The sequence below is a fragment of the Eleginops maclovinus genome, chromosome 24, assembly GCF_036324505.1.
Source record: "Eleginops maclovinus isolate JMC-PN-2008 ecotype Puerto Natales chromosome 24, JC_Emac_rtc_rv5, whole genome shotgun sequence".
In the NCBI taxonomy this organism is placed as follows: Eukaryota; Metazoa; Chordata; class Actinopteri; order Perciformes; family Eleginopidae; genus Eleginops; species Eleginops maclovinus.
The window spans coordinates 8,569,982-8,591,401 of record NC_086372.1 but is presented as its reverse complement, the minus strand read 5'-3'; the positions used below and the strand labels follow the sequence as shown (position 1 = coordinate 8,591,401).

The 21,420-nt window shown below is 41.0% G+C and overlaps 2 protein-coding genes across 2 annotated transcripts in view; one reads left to right on the top strand and one right to left on the bottom strand.

Moving 5' to 3' along the window:
• Window positions 1–9,020: 9,020 nt before the first annotated feature.
• LOC134860996 (receptor activity-modifying protein 1-like) lies at window positions 9,021–16,892 on the bottom strand. The gene is made up of 3 exons (XM_063877945.1): window positions 16,640–16,892; window positions 12,685–12,823; window positions 9,021–9,484 (listed from the first exon to the last, which is right to left on the bottom strand). Exons 1-3 carry the CDS (start codon window positions 16,692–16,694, stop codon window positions 9,229–9,231), a joined length of 450 nt encoding a protein of 149 aa, XP_063734015.1. The 5' UTR covers window positions 16,695–16,892; the 3' UTR covers window positions 9,021–9,228.
• Window positions 16,893–20,300: 3,408 nt separating this feature from the next.
• si:ch73-383l1.1 (receptor tyrosine-protein kinase erbB-4) overlaps window positions 20,301–21,420 on the top strand; it is a 213,149-nt gene continuing 212,029 nt past the window's right edge. The window contains exon 1 of the mRNA XM_063878068.1: window positions 20,301–20,589. Within this exon, the coding sequence (XP_063734138.1) occupies window positions 20,526–20,589 (64 nt within the window). The 5' untranslated portion in view covers window positions 20,301–20,525. The remainder of the gene's footprint in view (window positions 20,590–21,420) is intronic.

Here is a 21,420-nt window from a genome sequence, read left to right as displayed (position 1 = left end):
ACTCCCTCAACAGGCAAAAACACACACACACACACACACACACACACACACACTCCGTTCTCCTTGTGTGTTTTCACAGTTTTTCCATGCCACCTTGTGGGAGTCAGAGATCCAACTGCAGCTTTTGCTCTCAGCAGAAGGGGGGAGGGTGGGGGGGGGGCACACATTACTATGTGTGACACCACCTCTGTTTCCACTAGGTCTGAATTTCAAATCAAACGCACCCCCTTTTTCTACCAGCATTCCCTCATCGCCCCCACTTCTCCCTCTTCCATTTTCTCAGATATGATCCCTTTCAACTCCTCTCCACTGTCCGACTCCCCCCTCCCGCTCCCTCCCTCTCCTCGCCCTCTCCTCCACCTTTTTCCTCCGTTGTCTTTCTCCTTTTCGTTCTTCGCTGTACAAAGTGTTTCAAATTTATCATTTGTATATTATGATGTATGGGTACGATAATGTTCTTTATTATGGAAAAATGAGAAAGATTTATTTTTGTTACTGGTTTGTTTCATAATTCCTTTTTTAAATTGGTATTGTAATATCTCTATGCAAGGAACTGTTCGGTGAATCGTTTTTATTTAAGAATGTAATTATGTGTAATAAATGGTAGAAGCAGTTGGAGTATTCACAGTCTGTTCTTCCAGCAACAATATGCACCTAATCGTCCATCTTCTCAGAGTGTGTTTCTTATCCACTCTCAATCACAGGGCTATTCAGTTTGCTAACAATGAGCGCCCGGAGTACATTCACTTTTTTTATACCCACTGACCAGACAACTTCACAAGCTTGGCTGCTTCAGGTTTGCTGCATTTTTCAGAGCTAAATCAGCAAGTGGGTTAAAGTGGGCAGGAAAATTAATTTATACACTCCTTTTTTCTGCAATTTGCAGCAACGCACCCCCGGATGGATAGAAAAAGCTTCTGATTTATCGTTCCTTTTGATCAGACGCAGGAAATGGGCCAGAATGCCTTCCTTTAGCCTGAATGCGCTCCCTCCGAGGGAGCTACCGCATGTTAATTACATCTGTTACCAACCAAGGTGATGACTTATCCGCTATTCCTGCCTTTTTGACCATGACTAGCTGATAAAAGGGTAATCGAATAACTAATGGCTAATTAGGGAGTAATTACTCCTTGGTAAATGGCCCTATGCAGTGTATTAATTCTCCTTGGGTCTGGCAGTGAGAAACTCCCATAAGGTTTTTTGTTTCATTTAATGCTCCCTAATTGAAATGGGCACCCTCATCAAGAAGCGTACGCGTATCTGTCGAACCTAATGTTCCTTTATCGGTAATTACAGACAGCCCCATATTATCTACCTAACTACACCTACTACGTCAATCCCACAGACGCGTTATGAAATTAGAAGCGATGGAGTCATTTTTCAATAAAGGTCGCACGTCCCATGAGCGCTTTCCGATCGTCATTTCCCTTTCCACGTGATGGAAATGAGGTTGTATGTGAGCTCACAGCAGCACCAAATGGTTTATTAATGTGTTTCAGCAGAGAAAGGACCACATTTTCCTCAACACACATTCAAAAAGGTTAATGCACTTATTCGAAAAGTATGTCTGCAGGCAATCCTTTTCTCTTTGGTTTGTATGAAACAGTTCCAGTACCAATAAGTCTAGTCTGAAGCCATCTCAGCATGGGGGAAATTAGCAATTTCATACGTTTGCAAAACAAAGAAGCTAGATGAGGAAAGAAACAGGATATGAAGGATTTAAATATAATAAATCTTAGAGCTCATTACAAAACATTGCGAGGTGAACCATCAGGCATGTCTCGTTTACAGCAATTCGGCGGGAAAAATACCATACAAAGAGCGGGAATAGCAGCAGGTTGTAAGAACGTTTTGTAAGTGTAAATGCAGTTTGATATAGATATAGATATATTGCAATGTTTTAAACAAAGGGCTGAATATTCTTCAATATTTCAGCAAAACTCTGAGTGGAATAAGTAGCTTGCCAAAAAAAATTGCATTATCCGAGTGAAGGATACATTACACTATAAAAATAGTGGCTTCTAATTCTAATTCAAAATGTGAATTTGTAGCAATTATGCCAATGTATTTTGATATTTGATGGCAAACTAAACAAATACGAGTCTTGCAGCTTAGAGTTGATCACTTTGAGGAAAGGAGAGACATGCTAATGCTAATGTTAATGCTAGCATGGCAACATATTGTCAATGTAACACATGCCTGAAACAACTTGAAATCCCCGGTGACAGTGTGAAAAATATCATGAAAACATGCAACCCTTCCACACACTTTCTTGTTTTCCACATCTGGTGAACATGATCATCGCACGGACAAACTGAGGGAAGAGGTGGATTTGTTACCCGGCTAATTACACCGGGGGAACCCAAGCAGAATAATCTGAATAACAGAAAAAACCGAGTTGATAAACACGACTGTTGCATGCTTGGTTACACGTGCTCAGTCACCCTGTCCTCCTCTCCGTTTATCTGCATCAAGCGATAGCATCAACGTAAATCGTGTAGGAAAAAAGGATTAAAACATCTCCTGAGGTTATCTTGTGTTATTCTAAACATGCATTGCCTTCAGCTCGAGCTGTTTATTCGAAGTACTTGACCTTAAAATATCTATACACTTTTTATTCCATGCATGGCCGCATCTCTCTTTATATGCACAGAAGTGGAAATAGAAATGGAAATGGGGAAGAATGGAACCTTGAAGATTATTTTGGCGCCTGAAATGCGTCAAATGAAGGCCCGGACAGCTGTCTATTGCTTTAATGGAAATCAAACATTTGAAAGCAAAATGTAAGAACTAAAATTAAGAACAAAGGACAGTTTTTTTTATCCCCAGAGTTTTCAAACACCTACTCTTATTGTTCAGCATCCTGCAGGCTGATCAGCTTGCCCTTGAAGCCCTACTGTCTCGGCTCAGCTATTCACCGTCGCAACACCTGAGCACATTTCAGAAATGTTGTCTTTGTTTCATACACAATGATTCTGACGCCATAGAAGGAAGGCATAAAAGGTATGACGGCGCTGAATCGAAGGGACTGTAATGAAAGAAAAAAGTCATTCTTCCTGCGGCGACGAAGTGATTCACTTAACCAGCGCAAACATAAGGCTCCTTTTTTCTTGTGGTTGTGCAACACAAGATTTAACCAAGGAGGCTGCCAATGCCTGTGGGTGTCTTGTAGGCATTTGGCAGCCATTTAGGGATGTTATTGTCACATCTGGCACTGTGGAGATGCCAGCATACTGGGATGCAGAGCTACAAGTCTCCCAATATCTTCCTACCAGGCTTATCTTCAGTGGAAGTCTCAAAATCTCCTGTTGCAGGAGAATAAAGCTTGTCCTACGAAAGGTCGCGAACCGTGGATTCTCTGGTTTCGTGCCACGAGCAGCCAAGTGCTTAGGTATTTCCAATTATAGGGAATATGTCGAGGTGGCCCTCGGTAATTAAAGCCTAATCATGCTACTGGATTCAGAGAAGCATCCTCATCAAGCTTTCATTAGTCTGCCTCCTTGTGATGCCCATCATCAACCCAGCCCCCTTTAGGATTGCTTAGATATGTTCCCAAACAGAAATCCTGTAATTCAGTGGTGTGTTCCATGAAGATACTTTTCATATTCAACACCAAAAAATAATTTAAAAAGACCTGTTTATTGTTGAGCTACTTCATTTCTAAAAAGAAGTCTTTTGAAAAGCCTATAAAAAAGGATTGTGGTAAATTAACAAATATTGTGCTTTATTTCTGGGTCTCTCTGGCCAAGCCTGTAATAAGAAAATGGGACTAAAACTAACCTCTGTCTGTTATTTTACAAAAGAAAGATGTAATTGTGGCTACTTCATTGTTTTAATCTCCTAAAGAAGCCTACTCTAGTAGCTGCATGTGAGCTCGATCCAGGAGTTGCCACTGATTTTAGCTCAAGAACAAAAAGTAGTTCCCCGTTCCAACTGGGGCGATGAATCTGTTCTTGTCTCCCTGCAGCTCCTGGATGCTCTTACTCTTTCGGAGCTGGGTTTGAGTGAGAGTACAGGCGGGGATCTTTGTGTTAGGGGGGCAGGCGAGCAGCTGGATAGGCTGGTGGTCTTGTGCTCTGACAAAGATCAACAGGAGCGCCGTGTGCGAGCACCTGGCTCTCCTATATTCTGCCTGTTTGACAGACAGCGCAGACACCTGGAAGCCCGGTGAGAGATGGCAGTGTAAAAGCCACTGCTGCTCTACAGGGCCATGCATTATGCAGGAAGCTTTCTCTCTCGCTCTCCCTCCCTCTGCCCCCTGCTCTGCAGTAAAAATAGATCAACAGACCTGAGCTCTTTTTTTTTTTATGCTTCTCACTTTCACTTGCATCTCACCAGGTGCAGCCGCTGTTGGCTCCTCGCTTGTGTTTGTGTACCTGATTTACACACAAGTGCGTTTGCATACACGCACACACTTTAGAGAGCATGTGCTGAAGCATGTGTGCGTGTCAACCAGGGTTAGAGTGTTTGCTGCTGTACTTGGATTTCTAATAAAAGGGGCACATTGTTGTTGCAGTCCTCTTATATCTGGGAAGGAGGGTATGATTTAATCACAGTGGGTCATTTTTGGCCTGAAGTTCATTTCAAAACCTGGAAATGAACTACACCAAAAGGCCAAATGATTGTGGACACAAGCATATCGCCATAACAATTAAAAAACTGCACAATTTGGTCAGAAATAGTGAAATAAATCGCACTAAATGTTATCGCAAATTGTTTAAATTTGCCAAAATATCGATGTGGCGTTAGTATCTCAATCATATTGTACTTTTCTGGTGAAACCCCTCTTTTAAGCAGCCATTTCGAAGTGTAAGTGTTCAGGCTTCAACATGGGGGTGTCATCTTTTCAAATATTTGTTCAGAGTTTGACCTGCGTTCACGGTGTCTACACATATCCGTCCACATTGACGAAACAACCACAAGAAAATCTGCCGAATACAGAATGTTTAGTACACTGTGTATAATGACACGTGTATGCCTAAAGGTCCCCTGTTGCGCAGTGAGAAGGCTCCCTGAAGACCATTGATCCGTGTGTGTGTGACCACCGAGGGCTCCGGCCCCTCCCTGATTGCCATTCCTCTGCTAATTAAACAGTCCTGCTTAACGAGTTCACGTCGGTAACAAGGTTGCAGGGAAAGGTCAACCTATCACGCTCGCTTTAAGTGGACACCGTCAATAACTGCGTTAGGGGGACAGGTACACACACACACACACACACACACACACACACACACACACACACACACACACACACACACACACACACACACACACACACACACACATTCATTTTGTCGTAAATGTCCAAGTTTTCTGTCTTTCATCTTGCCTTTTAGCAGCACTTCAAGGGTACTGGTGGTTTTGCATGTTTCAGCCCATTAAGTATAAATTTACATTACCCATAACCAAGCACATTTTTAGAATCCACTTGAATCATTAAACTACTTGCAAGGACCTGCTAGTGATGGACATAAATGTGAATATGTCCTTACTGAAAGTTAGTAGCAGGCATGAACGCTTTTGAAGTTAGCTGTCTAAATGCTTTTTGAATAGCACCTTTCAACAACATTTCCAACTCTAAGAAACCCAAGGAAAGAGAAACAAAATAAAAAGAGCAGAGAGGATTTCTCCCAAGGTCTCGTAGCTGACAGGATCAAACAGTGTCATGCTAATCGAATTGGTTTTAAATGGACACATACAGACCCTGTGCCTGATATGGAAGCACTGGCAGCTCTGGTGTGTGTTAATGGGCTGCTGACACAGGGGGGGGGGTTTGTCAGCCTGTCAACGGCAGCAAATAAGAGCGTGCTTTATTATTCTATCTGGCAATGATGACAGAAAGAAAGGACCGCCTACCTGATGTTTAACACAGGGAAATGTTGTGAGTTGGAGGCATTCGGTTCTAATTTGAGTTTTATCGTAGATGAACCAGATCTGTTGATTAAGGTTTTTCTTTCCAAATTGGTTAAAGAGTTTGAATGTTCGACTGAGGGATTGACCAATATTTTGAAAAAGCAAAAACAAAAGGCATACTCCTCTTTTGTCATTGGGAGAGGAGTTTAAACACGTGCTAATTTGAGTGGAGAAGGGTATGTGTGATCATCTGTTTGGCAGAATTGATATAGCACAGTCCAGAAATAAATCCTATGAATGTGGCTCATGTTTGCTCCTTCTTTCATATGAACCCTGCGTCCATAGGAGGAAAGTGCCTGTGCAGTAGTTTTCCAGGCGGCCTATAAATGTCCACAGACAAACCCCGAGCCAGACACACACACTCACGACCTATATATACTATCTGGCCTCCTCATCATTTATCTTACAGCGGCAGAATCAGGATAGATTGGTTCAATTAGACTGGCCTTTAATGTAATCTGTTTAATCCATTTCTATCATCAAAGCCAATACCTACCTCTCCCCTTGGAGAGCGGGATTAGAGTGTATCTCAGAGAGTGCATCTCGGCTATAAAAACCAGCCTCCGAGTCACTCACATCTCCTCCATATTTGTTCTTTACAACTGGCTATGGAGCAAAAAGCAGAGGGTCTCAAGTGAAGTTTTAATGGGTAAAGATTTAAGATCTTCATAACCTAGCAGAGATTGCAAAAGCTGTTTGGCACAATGCACAGTGCCACAATAAAAAAAAGGAGAGTGGATTTTTCCTTTCCCCTTTTCTACAAAGATTGCAGTATTGGACGGACAAACCCCAGGATTAGGCTGCATTAGCTATTTGTAATTCCCTCACTAAGTTTGTACAGTAATTACTGATTCCAAACCATCCATATACACGGTCTCCCCAGCTGCCTCCTTTTCTTTTTGCCCCCTGTTTCTGTGCATTGCATCCAACAGCTGCAATCTGCTTCTTACCTGCTGAGATTTTCGCAGGGAAGTGGGATTTTATTCTCAAATACCCATCTCTCCATCCCCTCTACCCAGCATGTGACTGCACACACTGCAATAGGAAGAAAGCACCTATTTACTACTGCAGGTGTATTTCAGGCTTCATCCCCTATTCCCCAATCCCAGGCTCAGTTCCATACAAATTCAACCACTTTGGAAAGTATTAAGATTCCCCTGCACCAGTTCAGATTTCCTCTCCTACAGTGTGGATTGCCTGTGTGATTGCTTTTCAGGAGATAACCCCACGCCGCATTAGGCTCGTCACAGCATTTTTGACTGTGTCAGAAAGTCCTGCAGATACCATGAGGCTGCTTTTCTGAACCCTTTGTTTTTTTTGGATGGCTTCTTTAGAACCATATTTGTTTTATCATGCTAGCAGTGGACCTTGTTGGAGTGCAGCTGCCAGTTTTGATTAAAGCAGATTGATTGGACGACACCAGGCAGGGCGGCACATAGCAACACGCTGGGGTTCATGGTTGGGGCTCTTGAGGTGTCCAAAAAAAAACCAAACCTGCCCCCTCTCCCCCGTTTGTTAACACAAACAATGCAAACCATATCTGACAATAGCTATTGATCAGGTTAGCGGGAAGGATCAATACTTGTTGATTGGGCAGAAAATACAAGCAGGCTATGTTTAGGTTATTCCAACTTCAATCATCTGTAAATATACTAATATATGATTTTACTTCAAAATGCTAGTTCCTCATACAAACAGACAGGTTTCTGGTTCATATAAACTGAACATTTACTCATTTAAAGCCTTTTTTGTCAGATTCTCAGCCACACATTTCTTTAGATACTTAATATTTTAGCCTCAAATATATAAATTATTAGTATGCTACAGCTCCAAGGCTGTGGGGGATGAGATAAAGGAATTAATTGTTATTATTGATGCAAATATGTACTGAGGAATCACAAGAGCTCAAGCACTCAGCAGCTCGTTCTTTATAGCATCATTTATGTGCATCTCCTGCCATCTGCTGCTTTTTGCAAGCACGTGCATGTGCAAAAAATTAGGAAGATCAGAATAAATGCAGGTCTTATAGCAATATATGGAAGAACTTGCAAGTTTTCAAGGGGTTGCACGTATCTCCTACACTTATTGTGCTATTTTTTAAATTCAATATAGCGAAATACTTTGTGTTTGCAGCACTTCGTTTATGCAGCGCTTTTAGTCGACGCTGCTCATGTTTCTAAATGCTACACATGTGTTGTCAAGTTGCTTTTATACATGTTTTGGCACATTTGGGGTTTTTATTTGCATCGTTTCTGAAGCTGCAGGTGCGTTTCTCCTAATGGAAGAGTTTTGGGCCGTTGTAGCGCCTTTGCACCTGTCAGCCACCGTACACCTCCATACCAGAACATGCTGCAGAATTGTTTCCAAGTATATAAAAGGTAGTGAAATATTAACCTCCAACTCGTGCTTCAGTGTAATCTTTAACGTCTAGCCTCGACCTCTCACCTTCTCTCCCCTGCAGCTGAATTTCGATCCCTTAATTCCCACCTAAATGAATATATCATTATCAGAAACTGCTGAAATGTGTCTTTGAATTGCTGTCAGAGTCCTGGGCATTAATCAGAAAAGCCAAACATTGCTTGACTAAGCTTTACCGTTGAAAGGTTTCACTGCTTTGATAATATAGCCACCATTAATTCCCCTGCCACTGACAGGCAAGAATAGCACAGCAAGCAAAATATATGGAGGGGAAGTGCTGAGCCATAACTTTTACATGGATAAAAAAAAGTATGACATTGTGTTTAATTACTATCACACTTTGGGAAGATTTAAACACAGTTCTGCTCTCTGTCCACAGAAAAAAATGGACCTGCGATTTGTCTTGTAGGGAGGACTGAGGTTTAACTCAAATAAACGTAGTGTTTCTAAAGTCCTGATTCATCCATTAATTCATCTGAAATCCTAGAAACAATCATTTATCCAAGTCATCATGAGTGTCCTTACCTTTACGGGGTTTTTTTTTATGTGTTCTTGGATTGTTTAGAGCTGTGAGAACAGATGGTAATTAACATGCATGGCCTCCAATTACCCTGAATCTGAAAGACCTTTATTATTTTCCCCTGCCAAACCTTGACACTACCATATTGCCGATGTGACCTCCAGATAAATTCTATTTTAATACCATTTTATTACGTATTAAAGTCAGCCTGCTGCTCTTTATGAGCAACCATCTACACACTCATGGGAATAATACAATTGCAAGATAAAAATGAAGTGCATCAGATTAATCTAGGCATAAAAAAATCACCTACAAAATCTGTTATCACATGCTACGCCTCACATCAGAGGTCCATATGTATTTACAAGCTTTAGACCCTATAAAACCCCCTCTGTGCGTTTACTCCTCCACACCACCAGCGCAGTCATAAGCAGGGTGATCAGCACCGGCACGGCGATGAACGGGGCGAGGATGCTGGTCGGAGGGTCGTGGAGGAGCCGGCCTGTCAGAGCGCAGTCATGGAAGTAGATCTGGTGAATCTGTATGAAGAAGCGGTCCACTATCTGATTGGGCCAGAAGCAGTCCATCTTCAAGGCCAACTGGTAGGTGCAGTTTGTAGTCCCCTCGTAGATCCTGCAGAGGGCGACCACATACAGTCACATCAATGATTATATCAAACATTTTATAACATCTCAAGGTTAGAAGCCACATTTCATGATGAACTTAGAAATAAACCTGAGGAAATCTTCACGTTGACACTGTCTTTCAAACGTCCTGCCAGAGTGTAACCAAAGTCAGGACCCCAGTTGGTAGGAAAAAAGGCAAAGGAGTGTATAGAATTACCAGTGGGCTCAACAAAGCTAAATATAACTGCCCGGTGGTCGCAGGCGGGGGAAATGGAGACGCATACCAACAGAGTAGCACCCTCTGTCCAGCATTGCACCATTCCAAGAGACATTCACTGTGATGGTCGCTGTGTTTAACTGCATAGATAGAGGCAGAGTTAACTGGAAAATAAAGTCAACTCAACTTTATTGTTTAAAAGGGCTTTTTCTATTAGAGGCAACGTGTTATTACATATCTGACTTCCCTGTATTAGTATTTGATGTATTTTCTGTACGGACACAACTCCATATTTCCATGCCTGTGGACCCCTAATTATTGGATTATAAATTCATCATTCAGTTAATGTGATTATTAAAGGTATTACATCTACATTTAGACACAAATAAAGAAGCTATTTTATTACAGTCTACATAATACTACAATTAAGACAATTTGGAAGGTCTTTGCTTGTTTACTTAACCCGACTTTATGCAAGTACTCTCTTAGTATCTCTCTGAGCAAAACAGTGCATGCAAAGTTCTATTTTGTGCCTATTTGAAATGTATTTGCTTTATAAAGAAAAGTATTGGAGTGAAGCTGCACATTCAGTATTTACACGCCCCATAGAGCTTCACTTGTAAGTGTGTGTTGAGAAGGGTCACTCGAGCCCTAGTAAAGAAAAGCTGTGATCACTTTAACAAAGCAAACATGAAATAACCCCCGTCTTGGAGTTGTTCCTCTCCACGGGGATCGTTTATTTTCTCTTGGAGAAAGAAGAACATGATCAGCAAAACAAGAGGAGTGTTCTGACTAAGAGGACATCTATAGATGACTGCGGCAGAGAATCTGAGGGTGTTTCCACTTGAAGATGGATCTCAGTAATAATAATAGTTTGAATTTATATAGCGCCTTTCTCGGTAGCCAAGGCCGCTTTCCATGTTGTGAGGACAGACAGAAAACAAACACACAAAGAAGAAAGTAGGGCACATAAAATAATAGAAAAATAAAGTAAATAAAATAGAAAACAGAAATGGCAGGTGTGGTCGAAGAACGGGGGACTAAGATGAGTTAGTGGTCAGAGGCTACGGTGAAGAGGAGAGTTTTTAATGAGGATTTGAAGATGTCCAGGGGGGCAGCATTGCGGATATCTGCAGGAAAGAGCGTTCCAGAGGGCGGGGGGCCGTAGCACTGAACGCCCTGTCACCAACGGTTCGGAGGCGAGTGCGGGGAATAGAGAGAAGGCCCGTGTCATGACCGCAGACTCCGTGAAGGGGTGTAGGGATGGAGGAGGTCTGATAGGTACTGTGGAGCGAGGCCGTGGAGAGACTTGTAGGCGAGGAGGAGGGTTTTGAAAGTGATCCGGGACTTGATTGGGAGCCAGTGAAGGTGGATGAGGGTGGGGGGTGATGTGCTGCCATGGCTTGGTGCGGATGAGAACTCTGGCGGCAGAGTTCTGGACATGCTGGAGCCTCTCCTGGGTTTTGCTGGGAACCCCGGAGAAGACCTCATTGCAGTTGTCCAATCGGGACGTGATGAATATAAACATGGCTGCATTAACACATTTGCAGATACATGGACTGATTACGCAAAGTATTGAGAAAAACAAAGCATCCCATGATAAGCGGGTATTTTAGCTTCACAAATGAGTGGTTCTTTTTAGAATAATTGTCATTAACCTTGACATAATATGCTGGAATGAACATGTCATGGCTTAAAATAAACACATTTAGCTACCATTAGCTAAAGAGGCTAGCTGGTGATAAAAGACGTTGAATTGACAAGGGGTGCATTTTATTGCTTATGAATTCATTTGACATTTATGTGTCTCTAAATTGGTCTGCATTCACACAAAGGCCACATTTTTGTGTTGCTAATTGATGTCCTTTATTTATTCGTTGCACAGGCAGCTCTCCAAAGGACCTCGACGATGGCGTCAAACATTGCTGCGAGGAGGCGCCGTTGCCAACTCTCTAGGTTCATGTGCAAGTCTTTTATGATGAGTTAGAACAGCGCACACGCACACGCACACACACACGCACACGCACACGCACACACACACACACACACACACACACACACACACACACACACACACACACACACACACACACACACACACACACACACACACACACACACACACACACACAGCACTATTACTAATTATGTGCTGGACCAAGAGAGGACAGCGAGCCAGGAGGGAAATCAAAGTTATGACAGTAGCTTCTCCTGTGGGCCTCGCAGCTAGCTTCACCCTCTCGTCTGACTCACCCTCTGACTGTCAGTGTTTGGAAAGAGACACGCAGACAATATCAGGTGCGACAGATAGAGTAAAAGGCCGAGAACCTATCGATGTGATGATGGTTGTAAACACAGGCTGGAGTATAGGACATAAAATGCACGTTTTCTCGTTCATATCAGTATGTAGTGTCTCTACTGGAACATGTCTCCATGCTTTAATGTTCAAAAAGCTCTTTACTGTTTCTCATACTGCCTGTGCTGCAAGCACCTCTTTTCACCCTCTGTCTGAAACCAGAGCCCAGTCTGCTCTGATTGGTTAGCTGGCTGGCTCTGTTGTGTTTGGTCAAAGGCTCTGAGATGTCCCGCCCTTTACCCAGTAACGTATTATGTGTCGGAGCGCTAGCCAATAGAATGCTTGCATATTGAGGAAATGTGTTCAGTATGCAGGCTCACTGGCTTTTAATGCAAGTATCACAAATCCAGCCATAGTATATTATATATATATATATATATATATATATATATTGTATGTGAAGCTAGTTTGCCTCAGTAACCCAGCCTACACCTTATGTATAGTTTTTGGTATTCATTGTTGATCTTATTGAAAGAGCTGTTTTTCTATCAAAATCCTCATTATTTTAGAGCGCCCTCAAGGAACAGAGGCGTTCGCACCAAATATTACTTATCCTCTTGTCATAATTAATTCCGTGGAGCAGGCATATCTGACTGAATTGTTTTTTTCCCTTTTTGTACTGAGGTGAACTCACTCCATGGTGTCCTTCCAGCTGCACCACAGCCCTCGGTCCAGCCCCACCATGTCCATTTCGAACTTAGTCAGGCAGAATTCGTTGATCACCATCTCGTAATGACGTATGCTGCACCCGGACACTGATGGCAGGACTAAAGCTAAAGCATAAAAGAGGAGGAGAGAGAAAAACCAAAATAAATGCATTAATAAATGAGATTGAATTTGGTACATGATGGATGATCATTTGTTTGGGCAACAACAAAGTCGTTTCCTGGCAATGGTTATTCCTATTGGACCATTTCTTCCCTATTAAGCAGTTGCTTCCACGAAGAAAATATTTTAATTTGTCGGCTGAGTCCCAGTCCAATTTGTTTATTTCAGAGATTTGTGTAAACTGGAGGCAGGCTGCTGCCTCCCGCAGGACTCGGGCCTGAATGTAACACTGAGCGGTACAGTAGGAGAGGGAACTTAAGCTGCCGAAAGAGACCCGTGCGGAACGAACAGGTTGTTGTCACGATGGGGAAACATGGTGGATCTCAGTCTGCGGCGGCCTGATAAGGACCGACTGTCTGCCCATTAGGTTTGTTCTTTCTCAGCTGGCTCTGGAGGCTTTGAAACACTCAAAGCGAGCCTGAATGTATTGACACGGGGATTTTGAAAGAGATGCTACTGAAAGAAGATTGTGGAAATTGGTCAGGATGCTAGTGCTCTGCACATTTTCACAGGGACAGAGGCAAAAACACAACATCTAAATGGTCATTTTGCAAAAATGAAGCGTCTGTTAAGTCTCTTTCGCACAAGCAATCCCTTAAATGTGCAGAACACAATCCTGCATGGTGTCATGTGTGATGGGAGAACGGATCCACCTTATTTCCTAGACTTAGTCACATTTCAGGTAATAGAAAGCAGTACTAATGTTAGCACGTAGATGGCTCCATACATCCATCCACCAAGAGACGCTTTCACAAGCCTTCAATGATGACACATTGTTTTATTTTTATACTCAAGGTGCCAAATGCTTATTAATTAAATGTTGAACAGTAACTACATTACAAGAAAATGGGCACTTCACCAACAAAAAGTGTGTGAGTTTTATCCTAGTAATTTGCCATGAGCTATGTGTGAGAGGATTTAGTTATGCCTGTCTGTTTGTTGGCAAGTGCTCATGAAAAAATCTGACAATCAAGTGTTCAAAGATGCCTCCTCACTTGGCATCTGCATTCATATTCCATTTCCCTGAACAATCAAGGCCAACCGATGCTGAGGCTGCTAACTGGAGCATTGCACTATATCGACCCACTGCCTACGGGTTTGTCCATATTTTAGGTGAAGGAACCACCCATCAGTGCAGAAGGATTTATGAATTCTGCCCGCCATTCTATGACTCAATATTTATGGATTTTTGGAAAATGATGCTCATGAATATGATGATCATCCATCCAGCTCAGATGTCACTCATGTGTGGCCAGCTGCTGCTCAGTGTGAGGAGAGAAACGACATACTACAGCACTCATTAGACACATTAGCAGGAGCTAAACTAGATTTTGAATCATTAAAATATTAATATTAGTGAATAAGCCTATATAGCAAACGCCAATAGACCAAAAGTGCAAGGGGCTCCCCTGGCCCCCTTAACGAAGGCAATGGCACCCAAAATGACACATACCAACAAAGAAGAGACTCAAAATGAACACAGAGAAAAATAAGAACGGCTACAAAGAGATACAAAACCACAATACAAACAGGCTAAACAACTTTAGAGAAAGACCAATATATACTTTATTCATCCCAAATAGGGAAAATTGCTTTGTCACAGCAGCAGTTTGACAGTCAATCGTTATATATATATATATATATATATATATATATTCTCATAAAAAAATATATCCAGAGGAGTATCTAACCACTACAAAATGTACAGAATAAATTTAAATCCTCCCTTATATATGAATCTACTTACATATAAACATAGTGTACTATATACATTAAACAAGGGTGTACAGTAGCTTGAGGTAGTGTAAGTAGGCTGCAATATGTAGGTGCAGGTAGGCAGTCTATGTTGTTCTCGCTTGCTGACCCCAGATCTGCTGTGGTGAGTCATTTCAACCTACATTTTACCCTTTGTTTGTAAGTTCACCTGCTGCTGTATTGCCTTGTGATGTTTGCTTATGTTTTGCATAAAAAGTTTTGCTTAGCTTTAGCATTTCCGTTTTGGTTAGCTTTAGCATTTAACGTTTTGGTTAGCTTTGAGCTCAAGCTTTTCTGTTTTGTTAGCTTTGAACTCTAGCTTTTCTGATGTGGTTAGCGTTTAGCTTTAGCTTTTCCGTTTTGGTTAGCTTTTAGCTTTAGCTTTTCTGTTTTGGTTAGCTTTTCTGTTTTGGTTAGCTTTTAGCTTTAGCTTTTCTGTTTTGGTTAGCTTTGAACTCTAGCTTTTCTGTTTTGGTTAGCTTTTAGCTTTTATGTTTTGCTTAGCTTTTAGCTTTAGCTTTTATGTTTTGGTTAGCTTTTAGCTTTAGCTTTTCTGTTTTGGTTAGCTTTTCTGTTTTGGTTAGCTTTTAGCTTTAGCTTTTCTGTTTTGGTTAGCTTTGAACTCTAGCTTTTCTGTTTTGGTTAGCTTTTAGCTTTAGCTTTTCTGTTTTGGTTCGCTTTTAGCTTTAGCTTTTCCGTTTTGGTTAGCTTTTCTGTTTTGGTTAGCTTTTAGCTTTAGCTTTTGTGTTTGGGTTCGCTTTTAGCTTTAGCTTTTCCGTTTTGGTTAGCTTTTCTGTTTTGGTTCGCTTTTAGCTTTAGCATTTCTGTTTTGGTTAGCTTTGAACTCTAGCTTTTCTGTTTTGGCTAGCTTTGAACTCTAGCTTTTCTGTTTTGGTTAGCTTGGAGCTATAGCTTTTCTGTTTTGGTTTGCTTTTATCTTTTCTGTTTTGGTTAGCTTTTAGCTTTAGCTTTTCTTTTGTGGTTAGCTTTTGCGATGCTGTTTTGCTTTGTTTAGTCTTTGCAGTACCTTTGATTTTGCTTTGTATTTTGCCCGATTCCTCATCACTGATTGGCTCTTTTTTCCACCCTAATTAACCAGATTAAGTTCACCTGAACACTCCCGATGTAAAGTCTGCACTCCATGGCTGCAGTTCTGGTAAGTTCTCACTCTTTAGTGTATATAGCCTTTACCCATATTGGGTTAATTGAGAATGTTAGGTATCTTTGTTTCTTTAATATAGACATATTTAATTAATTTGACATATTTGTGAGTTTCTAATCTAGAGGAAAAAAAAACCTTTACTATAACGATATGAAAGTCAAAGAGACTGGTCTAGGTTAAAGTTCTTTCTTTGGATCCCTATTGGATTCCACAAAGTAGTCATAGTTTTCCAATTTTAATCGATGTCAATAAAACAAAAGACATAACCGGCGAAACGTAAAGATGAGTAAATAAGAAATCACAGCACAAATAAATCAAAATAGCCTGTTTTAAAAAAAATACATTTTCATTTAAGTAATTAAAGAAAAAACATTCTTATTAAATGTTATAATTACTGCAGTAAAAATGATAATTAAACATTAATGCAGAATTCATTTTACATATTATATAAATATGTTAAATATATATATATATACATTATGATTAAGCAGCCAGTCATGCAAACATTAATTACACTAATCTGAGTTTTTCAATTTGAACTGTTTTAAATGATTTTAACTGTACTCTTTTATTGACTTGTTTGGTCCTTGTTCAAATAAATACATAAATTATGAATATAATTAAGGTAATATCAGTCAAACACATCTATGAAGAATTGTCATCATACCAGTAGTTAGAGGTGTGCACTGTGGCAACACCAGATGACCAGGTGAAGATTAGTGGTATGAATAAATGAAGAAGCTTTCCTTATACAATAACCAGAAAGTATTCCCCAGTTGGAATCAGATCAAACCAGTTTAATGTAACCCCCTTAAAAGTATGTTTTGGACCAAGAAAAGCTCACCTGCCATTAGCAACACAAGCCCCGCTCTCAGCAGTGACGCACTCTCCAGAGCCATGGCAAACCCAACACGTTTTACGCACACTGCTCACTCCCTGGAGGTCAAATGCACATATTGTTCCTCCTGTTTAGAGCCGAAAGCCACTGATTCGGGAACCACACAATGAAGTTACAGATAAATGACCCGCAGCCCCCTGTGCGCAGTCAACAAGAAGGCACCAACTGTGCGTAAAAGCCCCTTGACCTTCCCCGCTTCCCTCACCGCAGTCCTAATCATAGCAGCCCGGCGTGACATCTGATCCTTCTGTCCTGTTGCGTGGAGCTGCTCACAGGGGACAAAACAAAGTCAGACACTAAAACCAGAGCCATCTTTACATTTCAAATGTAGCCCTGATTTATGATCTGGTGTGTTAATATGAAAGCATGTGGGATCAGTAAGCAACATGAAATAAAGTTGAATGTGTTTTGTATGGAATGGTGTAGCCCCCCCAAAAAACAATCTTAAGAGTTTAAAGTGTGAAAGACACTATTAAGATAAGTAGTACTGTATTATAATATATTTAATGTTTCATGTGTATGTAGTTCACTGTTTATGTGTTGAGCAGGTAAGAGTATTGTAATGCATGCTGTACATTTTATCGTGTTAAGATACTGAAAATATATTGTTTTAAATTGTTTTATTTCCTAATGTTTATCTTGATTTTGTTTGTATCTTATTCTATTTTTAAGTTATTTTGGAGTACTTGTAGTTTGATGGTCAAAATACTGCTGTGACGAAACAATTCCCTAACTTTTATCTACTGATAGATTGAAGCTAATATTTATGTTGTTTTTATTAAATATATATTTTTAATGGGCTGCATAAACTATGGAGACACGGACGCCACGGACTCCTATGGACACACTTATTCTACTAATTCAATTTAATATATAAATACAGACAATTGATGAAACACAAAACAAATGGCATTAAGTGTTTGCTTTTTTGAAGTGTTGTATTCATTTCTGACCACCAGAGGGAGCCATTACTCAATGTTCTCAATGTATTGTGTATGTCAGTCTGAATCTGCAAAGTAACTACAGTTATTACATACAAAAACAGTACGATATAAAGTGCAATATTGGCTTTTAAAAGGTTTTTGGGTAGAAGTAAAACGTGGCAGGAAAGCGAAATACACATATCTTTGTATTAAGTACAGCATTTTTGTAAATATACTTAGTTGCATTCCACCTGGTTGAGATGAAAATGATTCAGTTTTTTTCAATCCGCCTCAAAAGCAGGCCTATAAATGTACATAAACTCCATTTATTATACAGAATAGCCCTTTAAATACACTATTACAATTTATAGCCTAATATGTGATTACTATTTTCTCTAAATTGCACTATTAGACGCCTGCTGTGAGCCAGTCATTAGACTCATTATCCGTTTTACTTAAATGCCCATGAGTACATTTTTCCCACTTGCTTTTTTTTTATATGTAATGGATTACTGTGTAGGAATCCACCATTGTCCTGCAGCCCTGTATTCACACAGGGCCCCATTACTGCGCACAGAGAGAGAATTCCCATTTCCTTGTCACTCGTATCAGTGTGGATCTCACGCCGCACAGTAATGTCCCTAATTGAATGTTTTATCTGCAGAGTTTTGTACAGGAACAGAGCGAATTGCATTAGTATTCTCCAGGCGGCTCGGCGCTGTGCTGCCACCCAGTGTGTGTCTGTGTGTGAGAGACTAATCCCATAGCTCAAATAAATACTTCCACTCATAATACACTGCAGACGGTTCATCTGTTATGTGTGTGTGTTTCTTTACTCAAGCGTAAGAAACCCAAGACTGTCTAATAGTGTTTCATATGTATTCTGTCTTATTATATGATCTCTATTTCTCCCAGCTCTATGGTGTTTCAATATGTATACTACTGTTCATGGTCTTTATACCCATGAATACATGTTTGCTTCTTTCAGTCATTTTTAAGTATACTTATATTAAACTACACTGCCATTTACTGTGTCTCTTGCTCTTTTGGTTGGATGCTAACTCCTTTTTCTTTTCCTAGGATTTGTACATGTGCAAAGACAATACATTCATTCTAATCCTACTCATTTTCTGTTGACACATTTCTGCTTCAAGTGTTTGCAAAAGGCATATTTCAATCAATTCTGTCAGTGCTGATTTTAAAACCTTCCAGTGTCTTGTATAGTGTACAAGAATGATTAGTAGGCGTAAAGGGGCAGTGCCTCCCCAGAATTAGTTTGACTTATTAGCTTGAATACACATGTTCGTTTAGAATGCCTTAAGTTAAATTTGCAGTCCAAAATTACATATTTGTTCACAAATGCTGCTTAAAACATTTAAACAGTGCCTAACAAAGCTAATGTTAACTTCAAAAACACACCTTTGATATTGTTTGAGTTAATCATCATGGACAACAAGTACAGTTTCAATATAACCAGGTTCAACCCTCATTTTTGCAATATGCCTTTGCCGTTTGTGCATCCTTAACATACTAAAAAAAAAGTGCATATCACAGTATGAGTTGTAGTCTTTTCTCCAAAGATGAATTTGCTAGGGATCAAACTCTTCACGCCGATGCTTCAGCTTTCGTTCTTTACCAAAAACCAATAAAGTATTTCACCCAAACTCAGCATATAAAGTTGACATCCTTTATCCATGGACACAGTCTGATTGTGGTGGAGATCAACTGGCGTTCTGGTCAATTTTCCATGTTTTGAGCACAGTATTTGTGAAAAATACAAGTCCATAAAGTGCAATGTCCAGAAACAGTCGAGCAATTCTCCATAGACTTCGCTAGATGGCAGCAGAGGACACTAAATGAAGCCTCTGTGGCACTTTGGGGATTTATGATGGATCATTTCCATCCTTGCTGCCTAAACTGTGGAGTAGTATGGTAATTGAGCCCGTTTAAGCCTGAGTTCTCCCTTTACATGGATCACAAATCAATATCTATTGGTCCTCGCTGATTTTTCCAGCAGTTTTCATACTTCCACACGAGCCCACTGGGTACACTGGCTTGTGAAATGAGCGTCCCTGAACATGGTATAGTGCCTGTTCTCTGCAGCATCAAACTTTATAGTCTGTGCCTTTCAGTGTGGTGGAGGCTTGAACTTTCTGTAAACTTACGTTCAATATATATCCACACAAATGAAGCAAAAGTAGTAGTACATAATCTGGAAAATCACTCTGTCATGGCAGGAAACAGGCTATAAAGCAACTATTTTATTAGATATTTAAATTATGGTCATTATATGGTAATAAAAAATCAATTTCCGCGTTTTGTCTACCCACAGGTTGCAATTTGGACATCAAACCTCCCCAGGGAAAACGGGAAAAGAGAAGCTGCTCCTGACAGGTGTATTGACAGCAACGATGGAGCCAAATAACCAATCAGGAGAGGTGATAAGTGAAGTGGGCGTATTTCCAAAAAAGAAAGACAAAACGCTCCTAATCTTTTAGATATCTGCTTTAATTGGCTGAAGAAGTTGTCGATCTCAATAAGGAGGCGTGTTTAGACCAACCACCCCCCCCACCCCACATCCCAGCAAACACTCCACCCTCCTCTCCCCCCCCACCCCACCCCCAGCCACCGGCGCTATGGCAGCGTGAGGAGTAAATGGCTCAGAGTATCCGCGGTGGAAAGCGACCTAAACACTGGACAGGGAACTGATAAACAAACAACAACAAATAACGCGGTGCGTAAAAGCTCTCCACGGCGGTGCTTCTGGGTGGAAACTGTGCCAAGAGCAGAGAAGACTGACGTGATTTTTTATTTTATTTTTTCTCTCTGTGTGAGCAAACAAACGAGGATATCTTAATTGGACATGTGAGTTACGGGAGTTAACAAGACAAGCAGCCCCCTTTTCGAAGATGAAGTTCCCCGCTTGCGTCCTCGTCACTTTGCTGGTGATCGGATCCGGTGCAGCACAGTCAGGTGAGTGCTTGGATGTGCGTCCCTGTACCTGGGTCTCCCAGGGAGGTCAGATCCCCCCCAAAACCCCTTGTTTTTCTTTCATACACCTGCACATTTTGGCTTGGTATGATGGCGGGATCACAGTTTGGTGAATGATAACGAGCGGACGTGTCGCCTCTGTTGATGCGAGCTTTGCATCACTGTCAAAAACTTACACAACTTCCTATCCTACAATGCTCATGTTGCTTTTGGGTGCTCGCGCTGAGACTCACCTGCAGTAAACTGACATTCAGCAGCCTGTGGGAGCGCGCCAAGCTCTGCGTAAAAATCTCTCCAAACTCCCTTCCTTTTAACACCCCTTATCTGATCAAAAAATAGTAATTTGAAGCAGAGTGCGTGGTGCTTTGAATGCTAACATATCGTTGTGTGGGATAATCTGATGTTTATGAATGAATGCGCCATCGTTTTAATCTAATTCCCATAAACGGACATTGATGCACCGCGGCTATTTGCGCTGATTTATATGAATTGAGCTCGTGGTAGCCCTGTCTGCCTTTGAATAATTTAGATGTAGCAGATACACTAAGGGCTATAGTGGGAAAACATCTCGCTTTCATCATAAGGACCCCCGTGGTGTCAATCCCCCGGACCAAAATCTCTTTAACGATCCTGCGATATTCTCATAAAGCCTCGTGTAATGCATCCATGGCATGCTTAAGTCAATTCATAGTGAGGTTAATGATATCTGTGTGGTGTTGTAATCCCTTCGGCACCCCTGTGGGATATTTGCTGAGAGCCTTCTGCTATATTTGCTGTGTGCAACACTATTTATCTGAGCAAATAATGAAACTT